Source organism: Filicampus tigris, chromosome 3, assembly GCF_054856515.1.
Source record: "Filicampus tigris isolate MCC_2025a chromosome 3, RoL_Ftig_1.0, whole genome shotgun sequence".
NCBI lineage: Eukaryota > Metazoa > Chordata > Actinopteri > Syngnathiformes > Syngnathidae > Filicampus > Filicampus tigris.
Window position 1 is genome coordinate 29,978,135 of NC_141219.1, and position 25,376 is coordinate 30,003,510.

The 25,376-nt window shown below is 45.6% G+C and overlaps 1 protein-coding gene across 1 annotated transcript in view; it reads left to right on the forward strand.

Moving 5' to 3' along the window:
* Positions 1-25,376, forward strand: part of dok4 (docking protein 4) — a 48,453-nt gene that overhangs the window by 16,251 nt on the left and 6,826 nt on the right. Inside the window, exon 5 of the mRNA XM_086026088.1 lies at positions 18,333-18,522. Coding sequence (XP_085882214.1) covers positions 18,333-18,522 — 190 coding nt within the window. The remainder of the gene's footprint in view (positions 1-18,332; positions 18,523-25,376) is intronic.

The window sequence follows — 25,376 nt, forward strand, 5'->3', positions numbered from 1 at the left end:
TCTCTCTCTTTCTCTCTCTCCTGTTCGGCTGCTAGGTCATGTAGACAGGAGGATCTGTGTACCTTTTATGTCGGAACAGTTTTTCTGTGCAACGGTGGAGTTGTTTGAATAATGCCACTGGGGTTGTTTGTATTATAATGGCTATTCATTGAAAATTGGATTTGGTGAGAACAAGGTTTGAGAGGGGAGCAACAGAAAAGAGAGTACAGAGAGAAAAATAACCACAACTACTGTAAAGACAGAACACTAGCAAAAAAGAAAACAAGCACGATTAAGCATTATTGGAATGCTAAAATGTTTAATTGGAGTCAAGTTTTATACGGGACAGTAGTCAGATGTGCCAGCCTATGGAAAGTAATTTTAATTTATCTGAATTTCAATATTTTAAAAAATGATATCAAGAACATTACCACGGGACGGTTATTACAGTATACATTAGGGGTGCAACGTTTTTTATTTTTTCCTCAAAACCGTCCAAACCATTTGGTTCAACAATGTCAGCATTCTGCATTCCATTTGGTTCGCTCACACGACTTTTTCTTTTCTCATCCTAATGCGTGCCAAAGCAAGATGGCGGCACACATTGGTTACTGCGGCACATCATGATGCACACTTGAGTTTTAGGCAGGACACATATCATACACATTCAGTGACACGACAGCCAAGCATATATATGTAGGGGCGTGGCATGCCTCTGAGGCTTCTCCAGATGGATTCGTAATGACATTAGTCATCACTACCAGACTTTGAGAGTAACGTGTAATAAATATAGCAGCGTTATGTATTCAGGATCAAATTTTTTTTAAACTGTATTGCTTTACGGGCGGCACGGTGTTCGACTGTTAGCACGTCCGCCTCACAGTTCAGAGGTCGTGGGTTCGATCCCGGCTCCGGCCTCCCTGCGTGGAGTTTGCATGTTCTCCCCGTGCTTGCGTGGGTTTCCTCCGGGTACTCCGGTTTCCTCTCACATTCCAAAAACATGCTTGGTAGGTTAATTGGACACTCTAAACCAATTAAGGGTGTCCCCCGCCTTCTTCCCGAAGACTGCTGGAATAGGCTCCAGCACTCCCCGCAACCCTTGTGAGGATAAGCAGATTGGCTAATGGATGGATAAAAATCTGATAATCCTTTCTGGGTTCTTCATAGAAAAAACGATCATGAAATAAATTACACTATTAAGCGGTATAGATAATTGATGGATGGATGGATGTATTGCGTTACAGTTACAGAAAAAAAGATTTATCAGATCACAGGCACATTTAATAAAATTGATTATTTTGCAGGATTACATTTTTTAAGCGGGAAAAAGTCAAGTCGAGTCCTCGCCGCTCGAAACTTGTTCGTCAAACATGATTTCCTGGAGTTGGATAACTGGTCACGATACTGTATTGACAATTCAGAACATCCGGGTATTTCACGATTGAACGCGACTTAAGGCTACTTTGTACTCCTGCAGGCGACGTCTGCGCGTCACTGCGGCAGACAGTTTGCCTTTATAAGCCTTCTTTATACTCCCACGTATGTGCGGGCGACAACTGCCGCATTGTATCACCTGACCGACGTGTTGTGCTGCACAGCAGGTCTGCAACATGTCTGCAACACATGCAGCGCACACGTCAAAAATTGTTGCTCAGCGTACGACGCATTCTCGCTCATGATTGGTCTGTTATGTCACATTCTACAATGACGTACAGTTTTCCCCGGCTCTGTTCTTTCAGGGTAATTCATTTGCCACCACGGAGTAGAGTATCCACACCACACAGCTTGTTGCTGCTGCGAAGCAAACTAGTTGGCAGCGGCATGGGTGTTATGTCACTTACGTGTGTGTAAAGAAGCTTATACACGCACATACCACCATCGCCACCACTTCCTGATCGATTTTGCAATACAATCAAATGTATCATCTAGGTCCCTTTGATCTTGCTGGCATCCATTGTTGTCATTGTCACTTTGTTCGTTGCTTTGCAGTAAAAATGCAGACCGGAATTGGCCAGAAAAGGCAGAAGAAATTCCACCCTGTGGTGTCCTAGCTAATATCAGCAGTAGCGATACTCTGCAACTTGGAGTAAAACTGCAACACATTTTCAAACAACGTGTGTGGGTTGCGCGTGAGTATGAAGGAAAAATGTGCACGGCATTGCCGTAATGACGTGCGCCCGGATGTCGCCCGCGGGAGTATAAAGAAGCCTATACTCACATGATGATAGACAACAATACCTTATTCGGCGTCAAACGTTTATGTACCAGAACGCACACAAAGGTTCTGTGTTTTGCAAATGACATGGTTTCTGATATTTTGGAATTATTGATGCTGAGCATTCACCTGTCAGGTCGGTTATAATTCACACAGCAGCATTTGATGTGTTGCAAAAACAGTCATAGATACTGAAGCAAGACTGTTAACCTTCTTCAAAAAACTGCAATCTCTAAATGCAGAGCTGGGCATAGCCTTTTTCCCGTCTGCATATTTAATTGACCTACGTGGTCCTATTTGGTCCGAGTCAGCCAAACGACGTCGAGAACGGACTTAACCCATACCACGTGACACGCAGGTGCCGCACAACTGACACGCGTCCGAGTAAGGAAAAAATAGAAAATAAGACAGTGTTGTGTACCTTGCGGTGCCACAGACGCAATGACATTGTCTCCATATTGTTTTTATTTCACCGATCACCACGCCGTGCGTGTGTCTGTTTTTGTTTGATATCTTTTCTTTGTTTGGCGGCGTGTCTGCTCATGCGGCGCGTGCGCTTGTGACGTGAATGTTACGTTCTTGACACCGATTGGCCGTCGCCATTGAGGGATTGAGTGGGACCACGTGGTCAATTAAATATGCAGGACGGAACGCCATGGTGCTTTGGCAATGCCCAGCTCTGTCTAAACGCAGAGGTATTTCTGAGTGAGCCTCTGCCTACAGTCCGGCAAGGGGATGAGCGCTTCAGCCGGATAATGTCGCAGTCAAGATGGCTGAGAAACATCTGTGCTTCTCTTTCAGTGAACTTTATTGACAATTTTTTGGGAAGCTCATCTTCTTTTCCAACGTAATGGGATTTATCTTAATTAGCAGGGGAACAAATTACTAACTGCCAACATTATCCAAAGTGTGCATCACATTCCCAAAACACAGGCCATGTTTATCCGCAACAACAGATAAAACACGATTCTGTCTTGAATCCGAAGGACCAACAAGCACACAGTGAAACTCAATCCCCTACACCCCCCTCTCCAGAACTGTCGCAATTCGGCATGATGCAAGACGGGGAGGACCCAAATGCGAGAGGATGAGGCAGGAGGACAGTTTATGAGATTTTAAGGAAATGAAATTAAATGAAATAAAATTGACCGGATATTGTTGCTTGGCATGGTGATGAGGTTCGGCTTGGCATGGTGATGAGGTTTGGCTTGACAACAGGTAACTCAGTTTAAAACAACAGCAACGACAACAACACGACAAGGACTGAAGAGCCTTTCACCGTGTACACAAATCATAAGAACCTTGCCTATATACCCACTGCCAAAAGACTTAACTCACGTTAAGCACGCTGGGCTCTATTGTTAACCAGGTACAATTTCACTTTAACCTATCGCAAAGGATCCAAGAACGTGAAACCCGACGCCTTCTCCCGAATTCATGGCCCCGCGGAAGCATCCTGCCTGGCCAATGCATTGTGGGTGCCTTCAGATGGGAGGTCGAGAAGAAGGTCCAGGAGGCTCAGGAAGGAGCGGCTGTTCCGGCTGGATGCCCTGCGGGGAGGCTATTTCTGCCCCCACCCCTAGGTCCAGAGGTGTTACTATGGGGCACGCCTCCAGAGTAGCTTGACATCCTGGCATTGCCCGCACTATCTCATCTCGCAGAGATTTTGGTGGCCGGACCTGAGGAAAGACAGAGGACTTTGTCAAAGCCTGCGCTAACTGTGCCTGTGGGAAGACTTCGCGTCAGCCTCCTGCTGGGTTGCTGCATCCATTGCCGGTTCCTCCTCGTCCTTGGTCCCATATATCTCTGGACTTCGTCACTGGCCTTCTTTCCTCTCACGGTAATTCCGTAATTCTCACCATTGTTGACCGATTCTCAAAGTCAGCTCACCTCGTCGCCTTGCCCAAGCTCTCATCCTCCTTAGAAACCGCAAACCTGCTAGTACAGCACGTGTTCCGTCTCCATGGGATCCCAATGGACATTGTGTCTGACCGAGGCCCGCAATTTGTATCCCGGGTGTGTAAGCGCTTTTGCCGGTCGTTGGGAGCCAAAGCCAGCCTGTCATCGGGTTATCATTGGCAATCGAATGGCCAAACGGAGCGGATGAACCAGGAGCTCGAAGCGGCTCTACGATGCGTCTGCCACCACCGACCCACGTCTTGGGCTGCCCACCTCCCTTGGGTGGAGTATGCGTACAATACCCTCGTGTCATTTGCTACAGGTCAGTCTCCCTTTATGTCAGCCTATGGGTACCAAACCCCGCTATTCCCATCACAGGATAAGTTGGTGGAGGTTCCCTCCATTCAGCTACATTTGCGGCGGTCCCATCGTGTGTGGAAGGAGACCCGGGCCGTCCTGTCACGCGCCGTGTCTCGCAACCAGAGGCTTGCGGACCGTCGGCGACGCCCGGCCCTGTCTTATGGAGTGGGACAAAAGGTGTGGCTGTCCACCTGGGATCTACATCTGGCCGGTACGTCGCGCAAGTTGGGGCCGCGTTTCGTGGGACCGTTCGAGGTGGAGTGCCATCGTTAACCCGGTGTCCGTCAAAATTCGGTTGCCACCCTCCATGAAAGTTCATCCGGTCTTCCACGTGTCTCTGCTCAAGCCTGTGGCATCCAGTGCTTTGGCTCCCCCCTCCGCCCCGCCTCCTCCACCCCGACTGGTCGATGGTGATCCGGTGTATACGGTGAAGGACTGGACTCCAGGCTCAGGGGCAGGGGGTTCCAGTATTTGGTCGACTAGGTGGGCTTCCCCGCTCCTGGATCCTTGATCCGTCCCTTCCCCGTGACTTCCACTCGTCCAACCCATCCAAGCCAAGTGGTCTGCCAGGAGGCGTCCGTTGGGGGAGGGGGGGGGGTTGCTGTCATGATTTGTTTTGTTTTTGCCTCCTTCTCCTGCTGGAGTGATGGGTGTGTCCTTGGCGGCACACCTGTGCTGCATTTTCAATCAGGGAGCTATTTAAGGACTGCCAGGCATACTGCAAGCTGTCGGATCTTTCGCCTTGCTCATGACCCTGTTGCCAAGTGATTTTCTAGACGTTAAGAAGTGTTTTGCCCGTTTGCTCTTGCCTTGTTTTTGCCTAGTCTAGTGTAAGTAATAATATTGTTCCTTAGAGTTACTTTCAGTTGTATAATACGTGTTTTGGGTTTTCTTGTTCTTACACAACAAGCAATTTCCGTTTATCTCCTATCTTGCCTTTTGCAAGCGCTTTCTGTTTCTCTCGTTCATCCTGGTTGTTTGCATCCAGCGTCTTAATTTGTACTTTGTCGGTTCTGCATTCCTTTACTGTAAATAAAACTGTTTTCAAATTCTTATCCTGGTTTGCGTTTGTAGAATCCACATCAAACCCTGACAGGGGGGAGGCCACAGGACGTGCGACCACTGGGACAGGAACGAGGAGAGGCCACAGTTCGTGCGCCGCCAGGACAGGAACAAGGGGCGGCCACAGAAGTGCGCCGTCGGGACAGGAAAGAGGGGCGGTCACACGACGTGCGCCGTTGGGACAGGAACGAGGGTTGGCCGCAGGACATGCACTGCAACGACAGGAACGGAGGACGGCCGCGGAGTGCATGCCGCCAAGACAGGAATGGAGGACAGATGCATCTGCCGAGGAGTTGGCCCAGGAGACTGCATCTGCCGAGTAGACGGCGCGGGGGGCTGCATCTGCTGAGGGGCCGGCGCGGGCACGGGGACTTACAGCTGCCGAGGAGCCGGCTCGGGCACTTGCAGCTGCCGAGGGACCGCCGCGGGTCATGGGAACTTGCAACTGCCGAGGAGCCGGCACAGGGACTTGACACTGGCGAGGAGCCAGCATGGGGACTTGGCGAGGAGCCGGCACGGGGACTTGACGCTGGTGAGGAGCCGGCACGGGGACTTGACGCTGGCGAGGAGCCAGCACGGGCACCTGGCGAGGAGCTGGCATGGGGACTTGACGCTGGTGAGGAGCTGGCACGGGATGAGGAACTTGACGCTGGCGAGGAGCCGGCACGAGGATTTGACACTGGCGATTAGCCGGCACGGGATCAGGAACTTGACGCTAGCGAAGAGCCGGGACGGGGATTTGACACTGCTGCACCTCAGCCTGCCGCCACAGAGGTTGGGGAGAACAAGAAACACGGGGGGCCGAGACTAGCGGTATTTGATTGGGTGCATTGCCAAAAACTGGTGGTTTGTCATGAGTTGCGGAAGCAGACTGTGGCCGAAGTGACGAAGATAGCGGTGAATGAGGTGACGAAGATGGCGAAGAACGAGGTGACTCAGCGTGCAGAAGAGAGCTGTGCTTACAAAAAGGAGTGGAACCCTTACCTGGGCGCCGTCGCTGGCCACCCCGTGGAGGCCCACGGTAGATGGCCAAACGAGTGCCCAAGTAAGGGTTCGATGAGCGGACTCATCAGAAAAAGAATGTGACAAAAGCTGACTGGGTGACGGGAAACAAAAATCGGTGTCTGGGTCAGGTTCTAAATCAAAATCGCAGTTTAAAAAAAACATGGGGGGATGGAATAGTGGGATAATCAAACATACTGTGAATGGGCAAAATGGGGGAAACAGACGACGAGGAAAACTGGGTACTAACACGAAGGGTTTGGGGATGGCGGGCAGGCTGAGTAGGGTATCCTACAGGTTGGCGGTGTGACGCCCACTGATGCCCGCCTCTGGCTGGGTCCGGTGTTGGTCGGGTCATTCTGTCACAATTTGGCATGATGCAAGACGGGGATGACCCAAATGCAAAAGTGTGATATGGGAGGACAGTTCAGGGAGATTTTAATGAAATGAAATGAAATACAATTGACCGGATATTGATGCTTGGCGTGGTGACGAGGCTTGGCTTAGCCTGGTATGGTGTGGTGTCGTGACGAGGTTCGGCTTGGTATGCGAGACCTGGCTTGGCACGATGACAAGGCTTGGCTTGACAACAGGTAACTCAGTTCAAAACAACAGCAATGACAACAAGGACGACATCACGACAATGACCCGACTAGGACTGAACAAAATCTAGCAACTTAAATATAAGCACACTGACGAGACAATGAGAAACACCTGGACAAGTCAAGTCAAGTCAAATTTATTTATATAGCCATTAATCACAGGAAAGTCTCAAAGGGCTTCACATATGCACCAGATCATATCCACGACATCCCCTGATCTTAACCCCCAAGGACAAGACACTTCTAACACTAGAGAGTGGAAGGCACACAGGTGGACACAATAATCATGACAAGACAGAACACTGAGCAAAACATGAAAAACGTCATTGAAAAAAAAAAAAAAAAAAAAACAGACCAAAAACAGACAAGAACAGATTGATTTTTTTCTCATTGGACCAAACTTCCAGGCCACATCCACCGCTGGATTCTCTCCAAACTTTGGAGCCGTCTTCACACTGCCAAACACCGCCACCGGACTCAACCCTGGACTGTTCATCGCCCTGAATGACGACTCAGTCCTGACTGCACAAAACCCATTGTCTATAAACGACTCCCTCCCAGATTTCACCAACAAGATGAACAAGCTTGTCAATATTGGAATTCAACTAACTTCACTTCCATCCCCCATCTTCTCACCTTTTACTCCTGATTACAATTTGACCACATCCACCCCAAGACTCACCAAACAGCTATCTTACCAATGTCTGACTCCACCAAGACTCAACAAACAGCTACCTACTAGCTGATGTCCCTCTTTGCTCGTGAAAAAAATTAACTCTAGTCCAGTCTATTATGTTCTGGATCCAAACTGCATATCTGCTACAAACATTGTTTGTTCGCATGTAAAAATGACATCAGTAAGAAAGTGACCCCCCCCCCCCCCAAAAAAGACTTTGTCATGATTTAAGGTCTGCTTTTGTGATTAGAGTTATGACAAATTGCTCCACCCCCTTTTAGGGCGTGGCTTATGTTATGTTTTCGTTGTTGTCTCAGCGGTCTACGACACGGGAGGGAGACAAGCGTGGTAATATTGCTCGCTTTGTCAGTTCTGTTGTCTAAAACGGCAACCGATCGCCACCAAAATGCAAATGCACATTACTACTCTTGTCCACTTCTACCTGTGAAAGTATAAAAGTGTTCTGCACAATAGTTTGGATTTATTGACATCAAACATGATCTCATCATGATCACCTCCACAAAATCAAAAATACCGTGGTGATTGCTCCTCCACTTTCACAAGCTGAAGCGGACAAGAGTATGAATGTGCACAGGAACCCCGGTTATATTCCGGACATTTAGCTTCGCTAAACTCGTGCCAACTCCCGAAGGGAGACGGTGGCTTGCAGCGAGCAGCAGGGCAGGCAGATTGGATCTTTATACCCCCAGCCCCTTCCCTCCCCGGCTAAAGGTTGGACGTTGGATTCAGGCCGTTAAAACAAAAACACAACAACATTAGCTCCTTACTGTCCGCCCAGCGTGTGGAGGTGATCATGAGCCTGCGTCTTCATGTAGCGGGCATGCCTCCCAAGCAGTCGCATGCGGTGTCCGACACTGCTTGCAGCCGCCACTTTCTGCCTGAGTGATGAGTGAGGTAAGCCCTCATCGAACAAGCGCCAATGTTCAGCGAACAAAAAGTTCCAGAAAGGCCGACTACACAGCCGAGTGTGGCCGCATTGAAGCGTGCCATTTCGGCTGTTATGTTCCAAATTGGACGGCGTGTTGTAGGTCGAAAAACTGGGGTCATTCCTCATCCAAATAAATGTGCACGTCTACTCATTCCCACTTCAGTCTCTGTAAGTATCCTGACTGCTGTTTAATGACTCGCCCGTCCTAAGCAAAGACGCAGTGTTCTTTTTTTTTTTTTTTTTTAAGCAAAGAAGCAGTGTGCGCTCGGCCCAGCATAAAGCTATTTAGCTCTGCTTACTTCCGTATTTCCTCATTCTCATATAAATCAGCCACGGAGAGGTTAATCCTTTTGATATGTTAAAGTGGGCATTAGTAGGGATGTCCACATAAATCTTGGTGCCAATTGATCGCTGTTTTTGGACGTTATAAGCAATGAAAGTACAATGATTTCCAATGGAGAATTTGGAATGGGATCCTCCCGTGACTCCGGCTGAACAAGGATAGAACGGTAGGGGGCGCGGCCATTGGCCTAATTAATGAGAGGCGTTATTCATGGAGTTACTTATTTCCTAGTTTCTTCCAAATTATTGGATAAAATAGAAAATTACAACTCTTTTCATTTTCCTGATCAAAAAATACATAGAATGAACTTGTTAGTGAAAACATGGCCATCCCGGCCCCACCGTCCTTTTAAGGCCGGAAGCACATAACCGCGTTTCTACCACTTGAGCCAAGTGCGCTGTTGCATCTTTCTACTCTTAAAGCAGAGACAGCGTTTACGTCATCCTTTTTTTTCACCAAATTCTCTGTCTCTTAGCCAATTAAATGCATCAGAATATACACGTGACGTGTCTGAGGATGTTGTGGAATTTTTTTCGAGCATAATAGCGGATCTCGGGAGCTCGGAAATAAGTAACGGCAGTGATATAGACAATGCGCTTGTGGACTTTCAACCAGTGGAACCACTCGACCGTGATATATGGTTAAGATATACAGTATGTTTGTAGACAATGACGATATCCACATCTTTGTAACGGAATAGAGGATGGTAATTACCACTCGATTTTCTATTAAAAATAGTGCTTTTCTTGCACAGGAGGATGTCATTAAAAACACGTAACAGGGCTGACTCTGTGCTAAGCATCTTCTTGAAGCCTGACTGGAAAACCTCCATGACATTATGTTCATCCAAGAAATATTTTAATTGTGAGTGCACCACTTTTTTTAGAATTCCAGAAATAAAAGGCAGCTTGGAAATGGGTCTAAAATTTGACAGCACACGTTGATCAGGGCCAGGTTTCGTAAGCAGGGATTTCACTACAGCATGTTTAAAATGTTGGGGCACTACACCAGAAGACAGGCTGCTATTGATAATGGCCAAAACCGATTCACCAATAATCGGGAGAATCTCCTTAAAGTAGTGTGGATCAACGGAGTCATAAGGGGAGCCAGATGGCTTCATATGGCAAACCACATCCTCCAAAAATGTCAAGAAAACCGCCTCAAAGGAATTGAACACTGCGGAACAAGGGATGCGGACAGAGGGGTCAAATGTGGCGTTCGAAACAAGAGCCATAGCTGTAGCAACCTTGTTTGAAGAGTGCACCAGCTCCATTTTCAGCTTCGTCAACTGGCCACCACATTTGCCACGCTTCCGTGGTGATGGCAGCGCGTGTACGCGGAAAGGGTCAGCCGCGATGTCAGCAGGCAACGTCCTCTCCCAGCCATGCTCAAACGCACCCGAACCTCCAACTCCGCACCGCAAATCCAACAAAGATTGGTGATCATACACCACCAGAGAGTTTGTGAATGCAGAACCAATCACTAAAAACAGTAAAATGAGCCGAATTGTAAACACACCGGCGCAATGTACGCCATCTTGACCCCAAAAAAATGTCTAAGCCTGGATGTCACTAAATTTCCTAAAGTTCAACGAAAAGAAAACAGAAGTTATTGGTGTGACTTTTCTACATCCCACCCTGTTGATCTGCGCTCCCTGGCTTCATATCTAAAGCCAACAGTCTCAAACTTGGGCTTTAAATTGGACAGTGTTCTTGAATTGGCCCTGCAAATCAGCGCTGTTGTAAGTCCTTCCCCTATTGTAATGACCTTCCATTGAATGTTAGGCAAGCCCCCTCTCTGACCATTTTTAAAACCTGTTTGAAGACAAGTTTATATTCTTTGGCTTTTGATCCAACCTGAGACTGACAGTTTTCAGCTGCTTTCCGGTGTCTATTGTTTATAGTCTTTTGTGTTCATTTATTGATTTCATTGTTGTATTATGGCTATTTTGTTGTTGTATGTAAAGTGCTTTGTTAAAACTACAGCTGTTGTGAAATGTGCTATATAAATAAAATTGTATTGTATTGTAAAATCAGGTGAAATGACCATGACATGTGGGGTGCCTCAAGGGTCCGTAGATCCCTTCTATTCAGTCTGTATATGTTACCATTGGGTCAATGTTGGCTATAACAGATACGCAGAGGACGCTCAGCTATCTTTATTAATATCTCCAAATTACAGCAGTTAAATCAACGTACTCTATCACTGTCTAGAGCAGGGGTCTTCAACCCCACTCCTGAAGGGCCGGTATATCTGATCATTTGAATCTGGTGTGTTGCAGCAGGGAGAGATGGAAAACATCCAGGACACTGGCCCTTGAGGAACAGGATTGGAGACCAATGGTCTAGAGCAAATTAAAAACTGATTGAACCAAAGGTTCCTTCAGCTAAACCAAAACAAAACATAGGTAATTGTTTTTGACAATAAAAAAAAAAAAAGGATTGCTGTTGGAAAACACCTGGAATCACTGCCTTTAGAACTTTAGAAACCAAAGACCAAGTCTGAAATCTTGCGGTGCTGATAGACTCAGACATGACAAACAGCTGTTGTGTCAGCTCGTCCGGCTGACACCCCAACGTGGGTGAGGATCGACACAACGGACTCTCTTTCGCATCGCAGCTCGGGGGACACACCAGGTCTTCTCGGGGCTGTGGAAGCTGGCTTCTAAATGGTTTCTATGAATGAGAGGCCGGCGTCCAGGCTGCTGGCTGATCACACAATGAGTTTTATTCAAAACCCGATATCCGGTCACCACTGCACAAGTGAGCAGTTTGATTACAATGCACATTCCAACAGTTTTTATGCAGGTTTTGTGGGGCCAAACCCGACGAGGCCAATTCTCCCCTAACTTTTGCCCGATTCTAAATGTGTTATGACAGGTTGTAAAACCCCCTCTTTTTAAGGCCAACATATCTATTCCAAAGCCCATCATGGTGAATTATTTTATTTGTATCACATTAATTTTACTGAAAACATAATAAAAGGCCCCTCATTGGCCGTCATGTATTTTATTCTTTAAACATCATAACAGACATTCTGTGACATGGCATCAAGTTCATTGATAGGCACTTGCACCCTTCAGTCAAAATGGAGACCATGGTATCTAGTTTAGTTTGACAGACACCGACACCCTTTAGCCAAAGTGGAAAGCAGCAGAATTGATTATTGTAACGGTGTTCTCACTGGTCTCCCGCTAAGAGTATCAAACAGCTGCAGTTCATTCAGAAGGCTGTATCTCGGGTTCTGACCACAACAAAGAGATCAGGACATATTACTCCTGTCCTAAAGGCTTTACACAGGCTCCCAATTAGCTGTAGAATAGATTTTAAAATTATGGTACTGGTCTATAAATTAACCGAGGTAGTTAAAAAGCTCCTCGGTGGCAAAGCCCCGGGGTCCGATGAGATCCGACTGGATTTCCTAAAGGCTCTTGATGTTGTGGGGCTGTCATGGTTGATCGGGTTTGATCGGGGACAGTGCCTCAGGATTGGCAGACCAGGGTGGTGTGTTCCAATTACAGAGGAATCACACTCCTCAGCCTCCCTGGTAAAGTCTATTCAGGGGTGCTGGAGAGGAGGGTCAATCGGGAGGTTGAATCTCGGATTCAGGAGGAGCAACGTGGTTTTCGTCTCAGCCGTGAAGCAGTGGACCAACTCTACACCCTCAGCAGGGTCCTCGAGGTTGCATGGGAGTTTGTCCAACCAGTCTACATGTGTTTTGTGGACTTGGAGAAGGCGTTCGACCGAGTCCCTCGGGGGGTTTTGTGGGGGTGCTTCGGGAGTGCGGGGTACCGAGCCCCCTTATAAGGGCTGTTCGGTCCCTGTACCGCCGATGTCAGAGCTTGGTCCGCCTTGCCGGCAGTAAGTCGGATTTGTTTCCAGTGAGGGTTGTACTCCACCAAGGCTGCCCTTTGTCACCAATTCTGTTCCAAACTTTTATGGACAGAATTTGTAGGCGCAGCCGAGGTGTCGAGGGAGTCCGGTTTGGTGGCCTCAGTATTGCATCTCTGCTTTTTGCAGATGATGTGGTACTGTTGGCTTCTTCAAGCCGCAATCTCCAACTCTCACTGGAGAGTTTCGCAGCTGAGTGTGAAGCGGTTGGAATGAAAATCAGCACCTCCAAATCTGAAACCATGGTCGTGAGTCGGAAAAAGGTGGTGTGCCCACAGGGTCGGGGATGAGAATCTGCCCCAAATGGAGGAGTTCAAGTATCTCTGGGTCTTGTTCGAGAGTGAGGGTAGGATGGAACGGGAGATCGACAGGCAATGGATTGGTGCAGCATCTGCTGTGATGCGGACTCTGTATCGGTCTGTCGTGGTGAAGAAGGAGCTGAGCCAAAGATCTCGATTTACCGGTCGATCTACGTTCCTACTCTCACCTATAGTCATGAGCTGTGGGTCATGACCGAAAGAACAAGATCTCGGATACAAGCGGCCAAAATGGGTTTTCTTCGCAGGGTGTCCAGACTCTCCCTTAGAGATAGGGTGAGAAGTTCGTCCATCAAGGAGGAACTCAGAGTCGAGCCGCTGCTCCTCCATGTTGAGAGGAGCCAGTTGAGGTGGCTCGGGCATTTTATTAGGATGCCTCCTGGACGCCTCCCTGGTGAGGTGTTACGGGCATGTCCCACTGGTAGGAGGCCTTGAGGACGACCCAGGACACGCTGGAAAGACTATGTATGCCTGGGAACGCCTTGGGATCCCTCCGGAAGAGCTGGAAGACGTTGGTGGGGAGCGGGAAGTCTGAGCGTCCCTGCTAAAGCTGCTGCCTCCGCGACCTGACCTCGGATAAGCTGTAGACAATGGATGGATGGATGGTCTATAAATTTAGATCCCGAATACATTACAGACATGACTATAAACACTGTCGGGCTCTGACACCTGCAGAGTTGGGTCAATTAGTGGAGACCAGAGTTCAAAGTAAACATGGTGAAGCTGCATTTAGCCGTTATGCTACACACAGAAGTGAAGTCAAACCTGAGTGTAAATTAGAATCAGAATCAAATTTATTGGCCAAGTATGTAAAACACACAAGGAATTTGTCTCTTGTAGTATGGTACACTAGTATTGCAGTAACAAGCAACTATGATGGTATTAAAAGCAGAGCTGAAGTCCACAAACAGGATCCTTGCATAGGTCCCTGTGCTGTTGAGGTGCTCCAGGATGTAGTGCAGCCCCACGTTGACTGTGTCATCCATGACCTGTTTGCCCAATAGGCAAACTGCACGTTGTCCAGTGATGGTCTTAAGGTGGTCCGTACGAGGCGTTCGAAGGACTTCATGACCACAAATGTCAGAGCGACAGGCCTGTAGTCATTCGGTCCTGATGTTGCAGGTTTCCTGGAGACTGTGATGACGATGAACTGGTTGAAACAGGATGGTACCTCACACAGCTCCAGGGATCTGTTGAAGATCTGTGTGAAGACTGGAGCCAGCTGGTCAGTGCAGACTTTAAGGCAGGAGGAAGATAACCCATCCGGCTCTGCAGCCTTCTTGATCTTCTGCTGCTTGAATAGATGTCTCACATGCTGTTCGTGAATCACCAGGGCAGGGAGGGGAGTCTGAATGAATGGTTTGCCATTATATATTTGGTAGGAAAACACTATTCAACTTATTTTCCACTCCAGGTCATTTGCGTCAAAGTGCACTTGGTACCTTTGATTGACAAATGTAATCCGTTCTATCACCTCGTTCAAACGAGCCTTCACACAGTATTGCTCACTTTGTGTAAAACGGGTCAGCAACGTAGTTATCTTATCGCACGCAAAAATTACATTTTCATCAGACAAACCCGCTGTAACAACATCAAATCAATATCAAAACTGACGGTTTGGTTTTATCATGGTATTGATGTCACGGTATGATATAACGTAAGGTAATGTACTGTAGCTCAGAGCATATACTGTCTTTTGTTTGCATAACTCGCAGGAGAAATGTAACATGCACCAGTCAGCCAATCATCAGCATATTTCTTCAGACGTGTACATTATCACGTGGGTTAAGCAGCCAATCGGGTGCCTGCATTGCAAATACAGGAACCCGATTGTCCACGTAACACGAACCCGGAAGTGAGGCTCAGAAATGCCAGGCTTGCACCATTCCGTGCTCCCCACCCCTCATCACGTACACAATGAATGGGGTTGACGGTGTTCTGTGCCCAGCTAATCTCATTTTTGAAAAGTGCTTCATTAGCCACATGAAACCGGCCAAAGCGCCGCATGTGGCTCGTGAGCCGCAGGTTGCCCAGGCCTGGGTTTGAGTCTTTAAAAGGGAAGTCAACCCCCCAAAAATCTTTGTTATACTATGTTCTATGCTACGTTTCAGTGAAGCACAGCGTGGCAGAACGTACAAACGTTTTTGTTGGTCCTTGTGATGAGAAGAATTTTCGAGAGTTACACAAGAGTAGATGCTAATGCTTAGCAACTCTTCTCACGTGTAAGCAAGCGGTGTAGGGTTGCAAAAAACAAACTAAAATGACAAAAACAAAGACAATATGAGAGATCGCACCACCGAGGCGACCACTTGCGTCAGTGCCATCTTGGTTACCTTTAAATCAGTGTTTCTCAACATTTATTGAGCCAAGGCACACTTGGCTCACAATGGAAAATCTCATGGCACACCACTTAACAAAACAATTCCAAAAAGTGGCTATACAGGGTCATTATGACAATCACTGCTTAAGTTAAAAACGTTGCTTTTTTTCTCATTTTGGAAACCCACTTTTATTTCTTTAATTTTAATGTTTTCTGTAAATGTGTTAAAATGTTGTTAACATGCCGTACATTCTAGTATTTTTTGTAGGTGACTTTTATTTTCTCTGCTTTGCTTTTGAATGTTAACTGTTGTGTTTGTAATTACTCAATTAATTGTAATTACTATGAAAAAAAAACTTTTGAGTGTTATTGGGGGCCAAAACCAGAGTCAGAATAAATCTAAAAATAAATAATAAATAATAATTAATCATTTTAATAATTAGTTAATTAATAATTCAGATCACAGCTCGCTCCATTGTCTAGTAAGGGAGAGATGCACACACTTGGCTCACTTGTCTAGTTTAGGGAGATACGCACACAGACACACACTTGCTAGACCAAGCAGAGAAGACACATTTTTTGAGAAAATTAAGAGAAAAATACTGACTGTTTTTACAGGGATCTCAAGCAATCAACATTCAAGTCACGAACTTCATTGTACAACACGGCATAACAAAGTGTAGTATTGGAGAGGGGTAATTCTTAGAATGGCCACAGCAGTTGTTTTACATTGCTGAAGGATATGCTGGACTATGATTGGCTTTGGCTACAACACTGTCACACAATTTTGTTTCATTGGTTCTATTTTGTGCAACTTGAGCGACAAGGGGACGAGGCAGATTTGTGTGTGATTGCTAATTGGCTCGAGGGCAAGTGTGTCCCATTCCAAGTTCTGCGCATAATTACACCTGTTCCCATGTTTGCAATGATTTTACAATTATACTCAATATTATTTTTAGCATGACTGTTCACCATTCATTGCCGTAACACTGACATATATATTATATTTTTTTAATATGACTTTATATGTAACCATGTCATGCAAATGGTACAATGTCAGTTGTTTTGCTTGTTTTTCTGATTCATGTCACGTCTCACGCATCTTCCCCATCGCCTGCCACCGTTTCGTAACACAGTGCGCTGTCTGCTTTGTCTATATATGGGATCACGCCACGCAAATGGATAAATACGCGTCTGGTGTAAATGTATCATATGACTGCCTTCATTTGTCATTTTTTCCCCCCCCAAAAAATTAAAATTGAGATGAAGTGTTAAACATGAGTAAACATGAAATTATGAAAATGTGTTACATTGTACAGACTAGTTTTTCTTAACTGGTGGGTCGGACCCAAAAGGGCCAAGGAGTCATAATAGGTGGGTTACGAAATGGTAGTAGGTGAAATATCCAAAGTGTATCCCAGGTCGGACATGACTGTTATTTGGAAAATTACATTGTTTCTAATTTCCCTGAAAAAAAAAAAAAAAAAAGATCAGTGCCAAGATGTGGAAAGCTTGCTGGTTATATTTTTTGCGATTGTGCTAGCTAGTTTTACTTTGTTCAATTTTGGGCATGGGACTGTCATGTTCATCCTTAGTTTGTTAATATTTATTGATTGTGATTTTTGTGGGGTTTTTTCACAAGTTATTGTATTACACTGTACTTTTATTTTCATCTATGATCAAAATAAATTGTTTTTAAAGAAAATGGAGCTCTGCATTTTGAATGTATGAACATGTAAAGTTAAGAAATATAATATGCATACATATGTTTTCAAAGCTATTTTGGAAAAATAAATTACCTTTATTGTTTTACTTCTGTAAAAGTGGGTTACAATTTGTCAAAAATAGAAAAATGTGGGGCCCAGAGTCACAACAGTTGAAAACCACAGGTATAGACTTTTACCAGTACTAAGGGGTTGGGAAAAAGGTGTATGTTCATTCCAATATGATATTTAATGTTTAATTATACACATTTAAATATAAAAACATACATTTGCTGCTCCCCAAGAAACATGTCAGCCTGGCGAGTGCATTTGTCCCAAAACCAGTCAGGGCAAAGGAAATGGCCATAAATTTTACTCCATGTTGTGTTTTGTATAAACGTGGGTTCCCCACTCACCAAGAAGTATTTTCCAAAGCAGATGTTTTTCAGCATGTTGCCATTTTACATTGTTCTTCCCACTTAGACAACATTGGCACATATCTGGGACACTCCGCTGTTCTTTGGTTTTGTGAGATCATGAGAGGAGTCCCACAACAGGAAGCGGTAACCAGATAGAGTATTTTCAAAAAAAGCCAAAAGTCTTTTTCACCACCTATTCCATTTCACAACACTCTTGCTTAATATACATCAGCAAAAAATTCTGCTTACACAAACAAACCTTGTATCTAAACACACACACACACACACACGCACACAAAAAACAATATAAAACTACTATGCAGATAATACTTAAATTTTTGAGAGTGGATAACAGCAAATCAGCGGAGCGTATCATAGATGAGTACAAAGAAAAAATGTCCATTCAAAAATGCTTTTGAAGAGTGATTTGTGTTGGGGGGTAATTTACATGGCTGCCTTTTAATCTCAAGTCATTATGGTAACTAATACCTACAGCCCACTACAAATGCATGAAATGCTGTAAGTAAGTCAGGTCAATTAATCTATTTTTCTTTTACCACTTACACTGTTCATGTCATTTCTTGGCTTCTCCCTAGAACGTTTTAATGTATTCTTCCTACCTTGCCCCAACTTGGACATCTATGGAGAGTGCATTATGCAGATAACCCAAGAGAACATTTACCTCTGGGACATTCACAAGCCCCGTACCAAACTGTTCACCTGGCCACTCTGCTCCTTGCGACGCTATGGACGTGATGCCACTCGCTTCACCTTTGAGACAGGAAGGTAAGACTTGATGCATACAGTATCTATCTGATCACATAAGTTTTTCATTGCAGTCTTTGGTATTGGGGACGCAACAAAACTGAAGACTTTGCAATAAATCGCAATGGTATTGCGTTATAAAGCTTATCTTAAATATTCTTGTGATGTCCCATGGCTGATCCACATCATCATCATCATCATCATCATCATCATCATCATCATCATCATCATCACAACGGTCTTGTTTTGGCAGCTATATGCTATCTTGGTTAAACAGTGATAAACAATTCAATCCACTCACGATACTCCCGGATGGTAAGTGGATGTGAATAGGAAATTAGCCAGCTAAAGAGCTTTAAATAATGCTTATGAATCATAAAACCTCTACAGTTAGCATCTCTCCCATGGCATGCACGGCCGCTTTTTCTGTGCGTTGGGGGGGACTGACGGAATGTAAGGACGGATGCGCTTTAAGAGAATGAGGACGGACGGGGTTGGAGGACGATTATTTTTCTGAATAAGGACGGAATACGGACCAGCAAAAAAGGGTAAAGTGCCCATCGCTGTTGAATTTAAAGGTGAAGTCAACCCAATTATTTTTTTTTTTCAAGAATATGTCCTATGGGGGACTTCCGGTCGGGACACCATCACGATGGCCGTGTGTTAAGCGAGTTCCGCAGGAACAAGCAAAGTTTAAAGGGATGGTTATGCTGGGATGGCCAGGTTTTCACTAACAATTTCATTTTATATATTTTTTGATCGGGAAAACGAAAATAATTGTCATTTTCTATTTTATCAATAAATTTGGGACAAATTTGGAAATAAGTGACTCCATGAATAACGCCGAATGTTAATGGGGAAAATGGCCGCGCCCACTACCGTTCTATCCTTGTTCGGTCGGAGTCACTGAAGGGACCGATTACAAACTCTCCATTGGAAATCATTGTACTTTCATTGCTTATAACGTCCAAAAACGGTGATCAACTGGCACTCACATTTATGTGGATATCCCTACTAATGCCCATTTCAACATAAAAGGATTAACCTCTCCGTGGCTGATTTATATGAGAATGAGGAAATGTGGAAGTGAGCAGAGCGAGCATACACTGCTTCTTTGCTAAAAAAAAATTTAAAAAACACTGCTTCTTTGCTGGTCACGGTTAGGACGGGCGAGGCATTAAACAGCAGTCAGGATATTTACAGAGACTGAAGTGGGAATGAGTAGACGTGCACATTTATTTGGATGAGGAATGTCCCCAGTTTCTCGACCTACAACACGCTGTCCAATTTGGAACGTAACAGCCGAAATGGTGCATTCCAATGCGGCCACACTCGGGTGAAAGCATATGCCGCTCCGCGATGATGCGCACGTTCAAGACAGCCTCAGTGTTTCGATGAGGTCACTCTCACGGAAAAGCGATCGCCACGGTATTTTTGATTTTGTGAAGGTGATCATGATGAGCTCATGTTTGATGTCAATAGATCCAAACTATTGTGCAGAACACTTTTATACTTTCAACAAGTTGAAGTGGACAAGAATAGTAATGTGCATTTGCATTTTGGTGGCCATCGGTTTCCGTTTTAGACAACAGAACTGACAAAGCAAGCAATATTACCACGCTTGCCTCCCTCCCGTGACGTAGACCGCTGAGACCGAAAACATAACATAAGCCACGTCCCAAATGGGGCGGAGTAATTTGTCGTAAATCTAATCACAAAAGAAGACCTTAAATCATGACAGTCTTTTGGGGGGGGGGGGCATTTTAGTACTGATGTCATTTTTACATGCAAAACTATTATATAAGTGCCAATGTTAAGCTCATCCAAGTGTCACTTTAAGAAATACCCTGAAAAACACTGAGAAAACTACCTTGAATTAGAGTTCAAGAAATACAGGGGTAAGTACCAACGTACCAACGTTTTGAATTGAAAAGGTGGTGAGGGAACGGAGGCAGGGGGAATCAAGCCACACAGGAGCACTAACGTAACAGTGCTAATTCTGCAGGAGATAAGAGTTTCACAGAGAAAATAAAGAACAGTTCGACGCACTTAAAGCGGATATTTCAAAGGCGAACGAATGAAGAATGAATCGATAAGGTGGATGTGAGAGTCCAAAATACGGAAGTAGTGATAGCCACAATGCTAAAGCTACACACAAGAATGGATGTGAGAATATGAGGATTTATGGCGTAGCAGAGGTACCACAGATTCACAGACCATGGTCATGATTGTGGAGAAGTTACTTAAGGAAGGGCTCGGTGTGAATGAGAGAGACTTTGGTTTGAAGATGGAAAGAGCGCACAGGTCTGCGGGGCCGCAGTCACCTGATGGGGTGCTTCCCCGTTTCATTATTGTTAAGTTTCCGAGCTTCATGACCAAGGAAACACTGCTCCGTAAAGCCTGGCAGGGGGAGTGGTTCGCATGGAAGGAGAAACACATCAATCTGGACAATGACTATCCACCACAGATCCTAAAAATGCGGAGGCAGAGGTCTGTTGGGCTCTGCAGGATCATGTTCCGTTCCAAACCCTCTTTCCTGACAGGTTGCGGGTTAGGCATAAGGATGGGACTAAAACTTATGACACCATTGAGGAGGCAACTGACGACATGTCCAATGTGACAATCATCAAACCTCCAGAGACATTGATGGAGCAGATACAGTGGCTGGCTTGGAGGCAAGCAGGTGGACGGATGACGAAAGGCACCCTCAAAGCAAGGAATGAGACAGGCTACAAGGAAAAACTCAGAACCTTCAGGAAACCAACACCTTGTTATTATTATTTTCATCCCCATTCCTTCTTGATGAAGGGGCGCACATTAGGTTATTGAGGATGTGTAAAGGAGCATTCACTGATGGAGAGTAGACCTACAGTATAAAGATTGCGTCATTTAATATTAACGGTGTAGTCAATCCAATCAAAAGGGGAAACATTTTGACAAAACTCAGAAAAGATAAGGTTAAAATAGCGTTCTTGCAGGAAACACACCTTAGCGATTCTGAACATAATAAATTGAACAATGATTCTGGAAGAAGGAGAAGAATGGCCATCTTGATATCCAGAGCTTTAAATTAGGAACATGTATCACAACAGAGGGACAAAGAAGGTAGATTTATGATCACTGGTAAAGGTGAGGGTAATTTGACGACTCTTCTCTTCTATTGTGTAAGTACCTCCTGGAGTGACTGGACCTTTTATAAACGCATATTTGAACAAATGACAACCAGCAAAGGGACACTGATCTACAGTGCGGACTTCAACATTCGATTACATCCAAAAATGGATTCATCGAATGAGAAATTTGATGCGCGTAACATTACGAAGAAAATCAATGCACTTGGGAGTGAAATGGGAATTGCGGAGGTGTGGAGAGAACTGAATCCAAATAAGAGACTATACATAACACAACTACTATTATAAAACTTTATGCACTCAACATAAAACTGGTATTTGATGCTCAGATTGATGCTTTCTTGTCTCGGTTACATCTGCCAAAGGTTACAGAGGATCAAAACGAAAACTTACATCCAGAATAACAGAGGCAGAGCTGCGGTTACCAATTAGGAGGTTAAAGAGGGGTAAATCGTCAGGATCAAATGGTTTTAACACAGAGTGGTAACAAACCATGCAAGACCAACTTACTCCAACACTTCTAAAGACATTTAATTGGGTCTTGGAAAGAGGCAGGAATAGAAACACAATAAAGATATCCTATACTAAGACAAGTCTAAATAAATGAAGGAAACGAATATCGAAGGTTTGTGACGAAAGGGGGCATTGGGGACTGGACGATATGAGTGTGCGTGCGTGTGTGTGTTGTGCGTGCGTGTGTGTGCGTGCATGCGCGTGTAATGAGCAGTGAGCTAGCGTACCCGGCTAAAGTTAGCTGACTTATGCCAAGCTCTACTTGATTCCCCAAATTAATTATGCACCATCATTTTGGTTGGTGTCGCTAGCCGGGAGAAAGGGAGGAGACGTTGCCGTGGAGAGTGACGTCACAGGGGAGCCAGCAGAAGAAAAAAAGTCGAGTCAAAAAATGAAAAGCGAAAAGCAAAGTTCAACCAAGGAAAATTGGTAGCAACGGCCACGTGGTTTTGCTGCTCAGCACGCGGCATAGTTCAGACCAGGTGGGGCTACCCCTTTCAGGCGCCTAGACACTGGCCGTGCGGGAACGTCGGCTATTTGCCGGACGCATGCTGTGATCCTCGTTGGGGGAGGGTGGCACACCTTGTTGGTTGTGCGGCCGCGCTGTGCTGGATAGCTGGTGAGGCTAGAACCATGGTGACCAAGGTCCCCACGTGTGCCGTGGTTGTTAGGCGAGCGACTCAAAGTAAAAGAGCAAAGACTCTGACTCGGGACGGATCAGAGGGTGGCTGTTGATAAAGAGTTAAAGCCACTCTAAAGAAAAAGTGTAGGAAGTTCACGAGATGTTCTCAAGAATGGGAGTTTGGAAGCGTTTGCCAGAGTCTTGAGAAGAGTTCTTTCAGGCAAGAGAGAGCCTTGTTTCTTCCAGGTGAGATAGAGACTTTTTTCTCCCAGGTGAGAGAGAGACTTTTTTTCTTCCAGGTGAGAGAGAAAAAAAGGAATTCTTCACGGCCCTTTTATAGAGGTACGTGCGCATGTTAATGAGAGTGGGTTGCACCCCCTCCCTTTCCACGTCTGGGCCGCGTTGAGCGCTTTTTCCCCAATTTGTGAAATAAAGTACAAGTTGCACCAGCCATAAAATACAGAATACAGAAGAAAAAAACATATATAAATCGCACTAGAGTATAAGTCAAATTAATAAAATTGTGCACTCAGTACACATAATTTCCACCGAGCTACGATAGTATCATTTAGCTACACGTACCACATGGCAGCAGCTGTCCACGGCGCATGGCCTGGGCCTGTTCAACTTGTGCCGGACCCCGTAGGATGGCGGAGACGTCCGCGCCCGCTCAATCAGTGACGATGCAGATGGGGCCTGGTCTCTCTGAGGCGTTCGTCATCGGCCCACTTGACAAGGTCGGTCATCTCAAGGGTGTCCCTCATGGAGGAAGGTAGAGTTTGAAGCCAGAGCTCAGGTCGACTTGCTTGTGCTTCTCAGTTGATGGGTCAATATCGGGAAGGTGAGCAAGTGCTTGCATTTCATTCCAGACGTGGTGGGCAGTCCTGTAACCAATCTGCTGAAGCGGGAAACATAGCAGGTGCTGGGCACTCGACGTAAGGGTGAATTCCCTCAGCAAATATGATTTCAAGTCATCATATTTTATCTTGTCCGGTTGGTCATCAAGCCATGCCGAAACCTGAGGGAATATTGACTCAGGAATGGATTTGGGCACATAATCAGCTTTTGTGTGTTTGTTGGGCAATTTGCGCAGATTAAACTATACTTTGGCGCGGCAGAACCAGGAAATCGGTTCCTGTGTGGAGAACACCGGAAGCTTCACTGCGATGGCGTGAATCGTCGCCGCCAGAGGCTGATCCGTCCGTGCCTCTTCGGACATTGTGGCGTGTCGTAGGACGATCGGGGTCACCAGTTGTAACGATCGACGAAGTGAGCGAGACAAGAGTTGGAATGTGAACGTCTCTTTATTCAACAGCGGACACTGTTTTCATGTCCATGCAGAGGACGTGAAAGAAGTCGAATGAAAGAGGTTGGATGGACAGGGACACCCGGCCCGCGGAGCCCCTCTTTGAACAGGCCCTGGTGCTGGTACATATAGACTGAACGTGTTGTGTTGGGTTCTTTTAGAAAGCAAGCTGTTCTCTTCTGAAATAGCACGGAGCCACCTTCATTAATTGCCACCACAACTCTTTTCATGTGCTTCCTGTAGCGAAAATGGGGGTCACTCATAAGAGTGTCAATAGTTTGAAGTGGCCGGGAGCAATGCCTGCATTACTTCTTCCCGCCTCTAGGGGCACCACGTCAAAGTTTGATTTTTATTTAGAGGGGAATTTGACGAAAAACCTAATTAAATCAGTCATAAAATGTGAAGGTGCCACAATAAAATAAGTCGTGAGCTCTTCGAATAAAATAGAGCTTAATACCTTGACCCAAACACACACAATTCAGGCTTGACTTCTGTATATGGACAATGTTTATTAACTATTGTAGTGGAACAGACAAGAAAACACTACGATATAGGAAGTCTAAATAAATGAAGAAAAAAAATTAAGAAAATAAATATTGAAATTAACTGGGAGGAGAAAAAAAACGGAACGTCTGATAGGGGAGCGTAAGGACGACTAGAGTCAAGTCGGCGGACTTGAAATGCACAAAGTAAGCTAGCGCTTACCATCAATTTGTATGCACCACTGTGAAAAGCCTCGGCGAATCACATCGTATCACTTACATTTGCTGAAGCTCACGTGATGAGCAAAGAGGGGGGAGAGGACCTTCACTCATTTGCAGATGGAAAAAAATTAAAAAGAAAAACAAAAATAGAAGGAGCTGCTTGAAGCGGGACCAAGCTTTGTTGGGTTCTCAGAAGACCCGACTGGCCGCTGCGCGGGGTCGGGGGGTCCGAGCGGGACAGAACTGGCGTGTTGCCTCAGCGATTGCTGCCCAAGGGCCGGAGTCCGGCGCGTCTGCCACGTGTGTGGTGACGAGGTTTGGAGTGGTCCAATTTAGCTTTTCAGGTCGCCTGCGGTTGGTTTTCGGGCATGTGGACGCGCCAGCAAAAAATGCAGCCAAAAGATCAAAAAGTTGAGAAGTGAAAAAGAGAGTTGGAGGCGTTTCTTTTGGGGGAGAGCTTTGGAGAGAGATTTTGGAAGAGCCAATTCTTGAAGAGGTTCTTTTGAGAGAGCGTCAAGTTGAGAGAGAGGGTTCTTCTGGGGAGCTCAAAGTTCAGAGAGAGCTCCAAGTTCAGAGAGTGCTCGAAGTTCAGAGAGTTT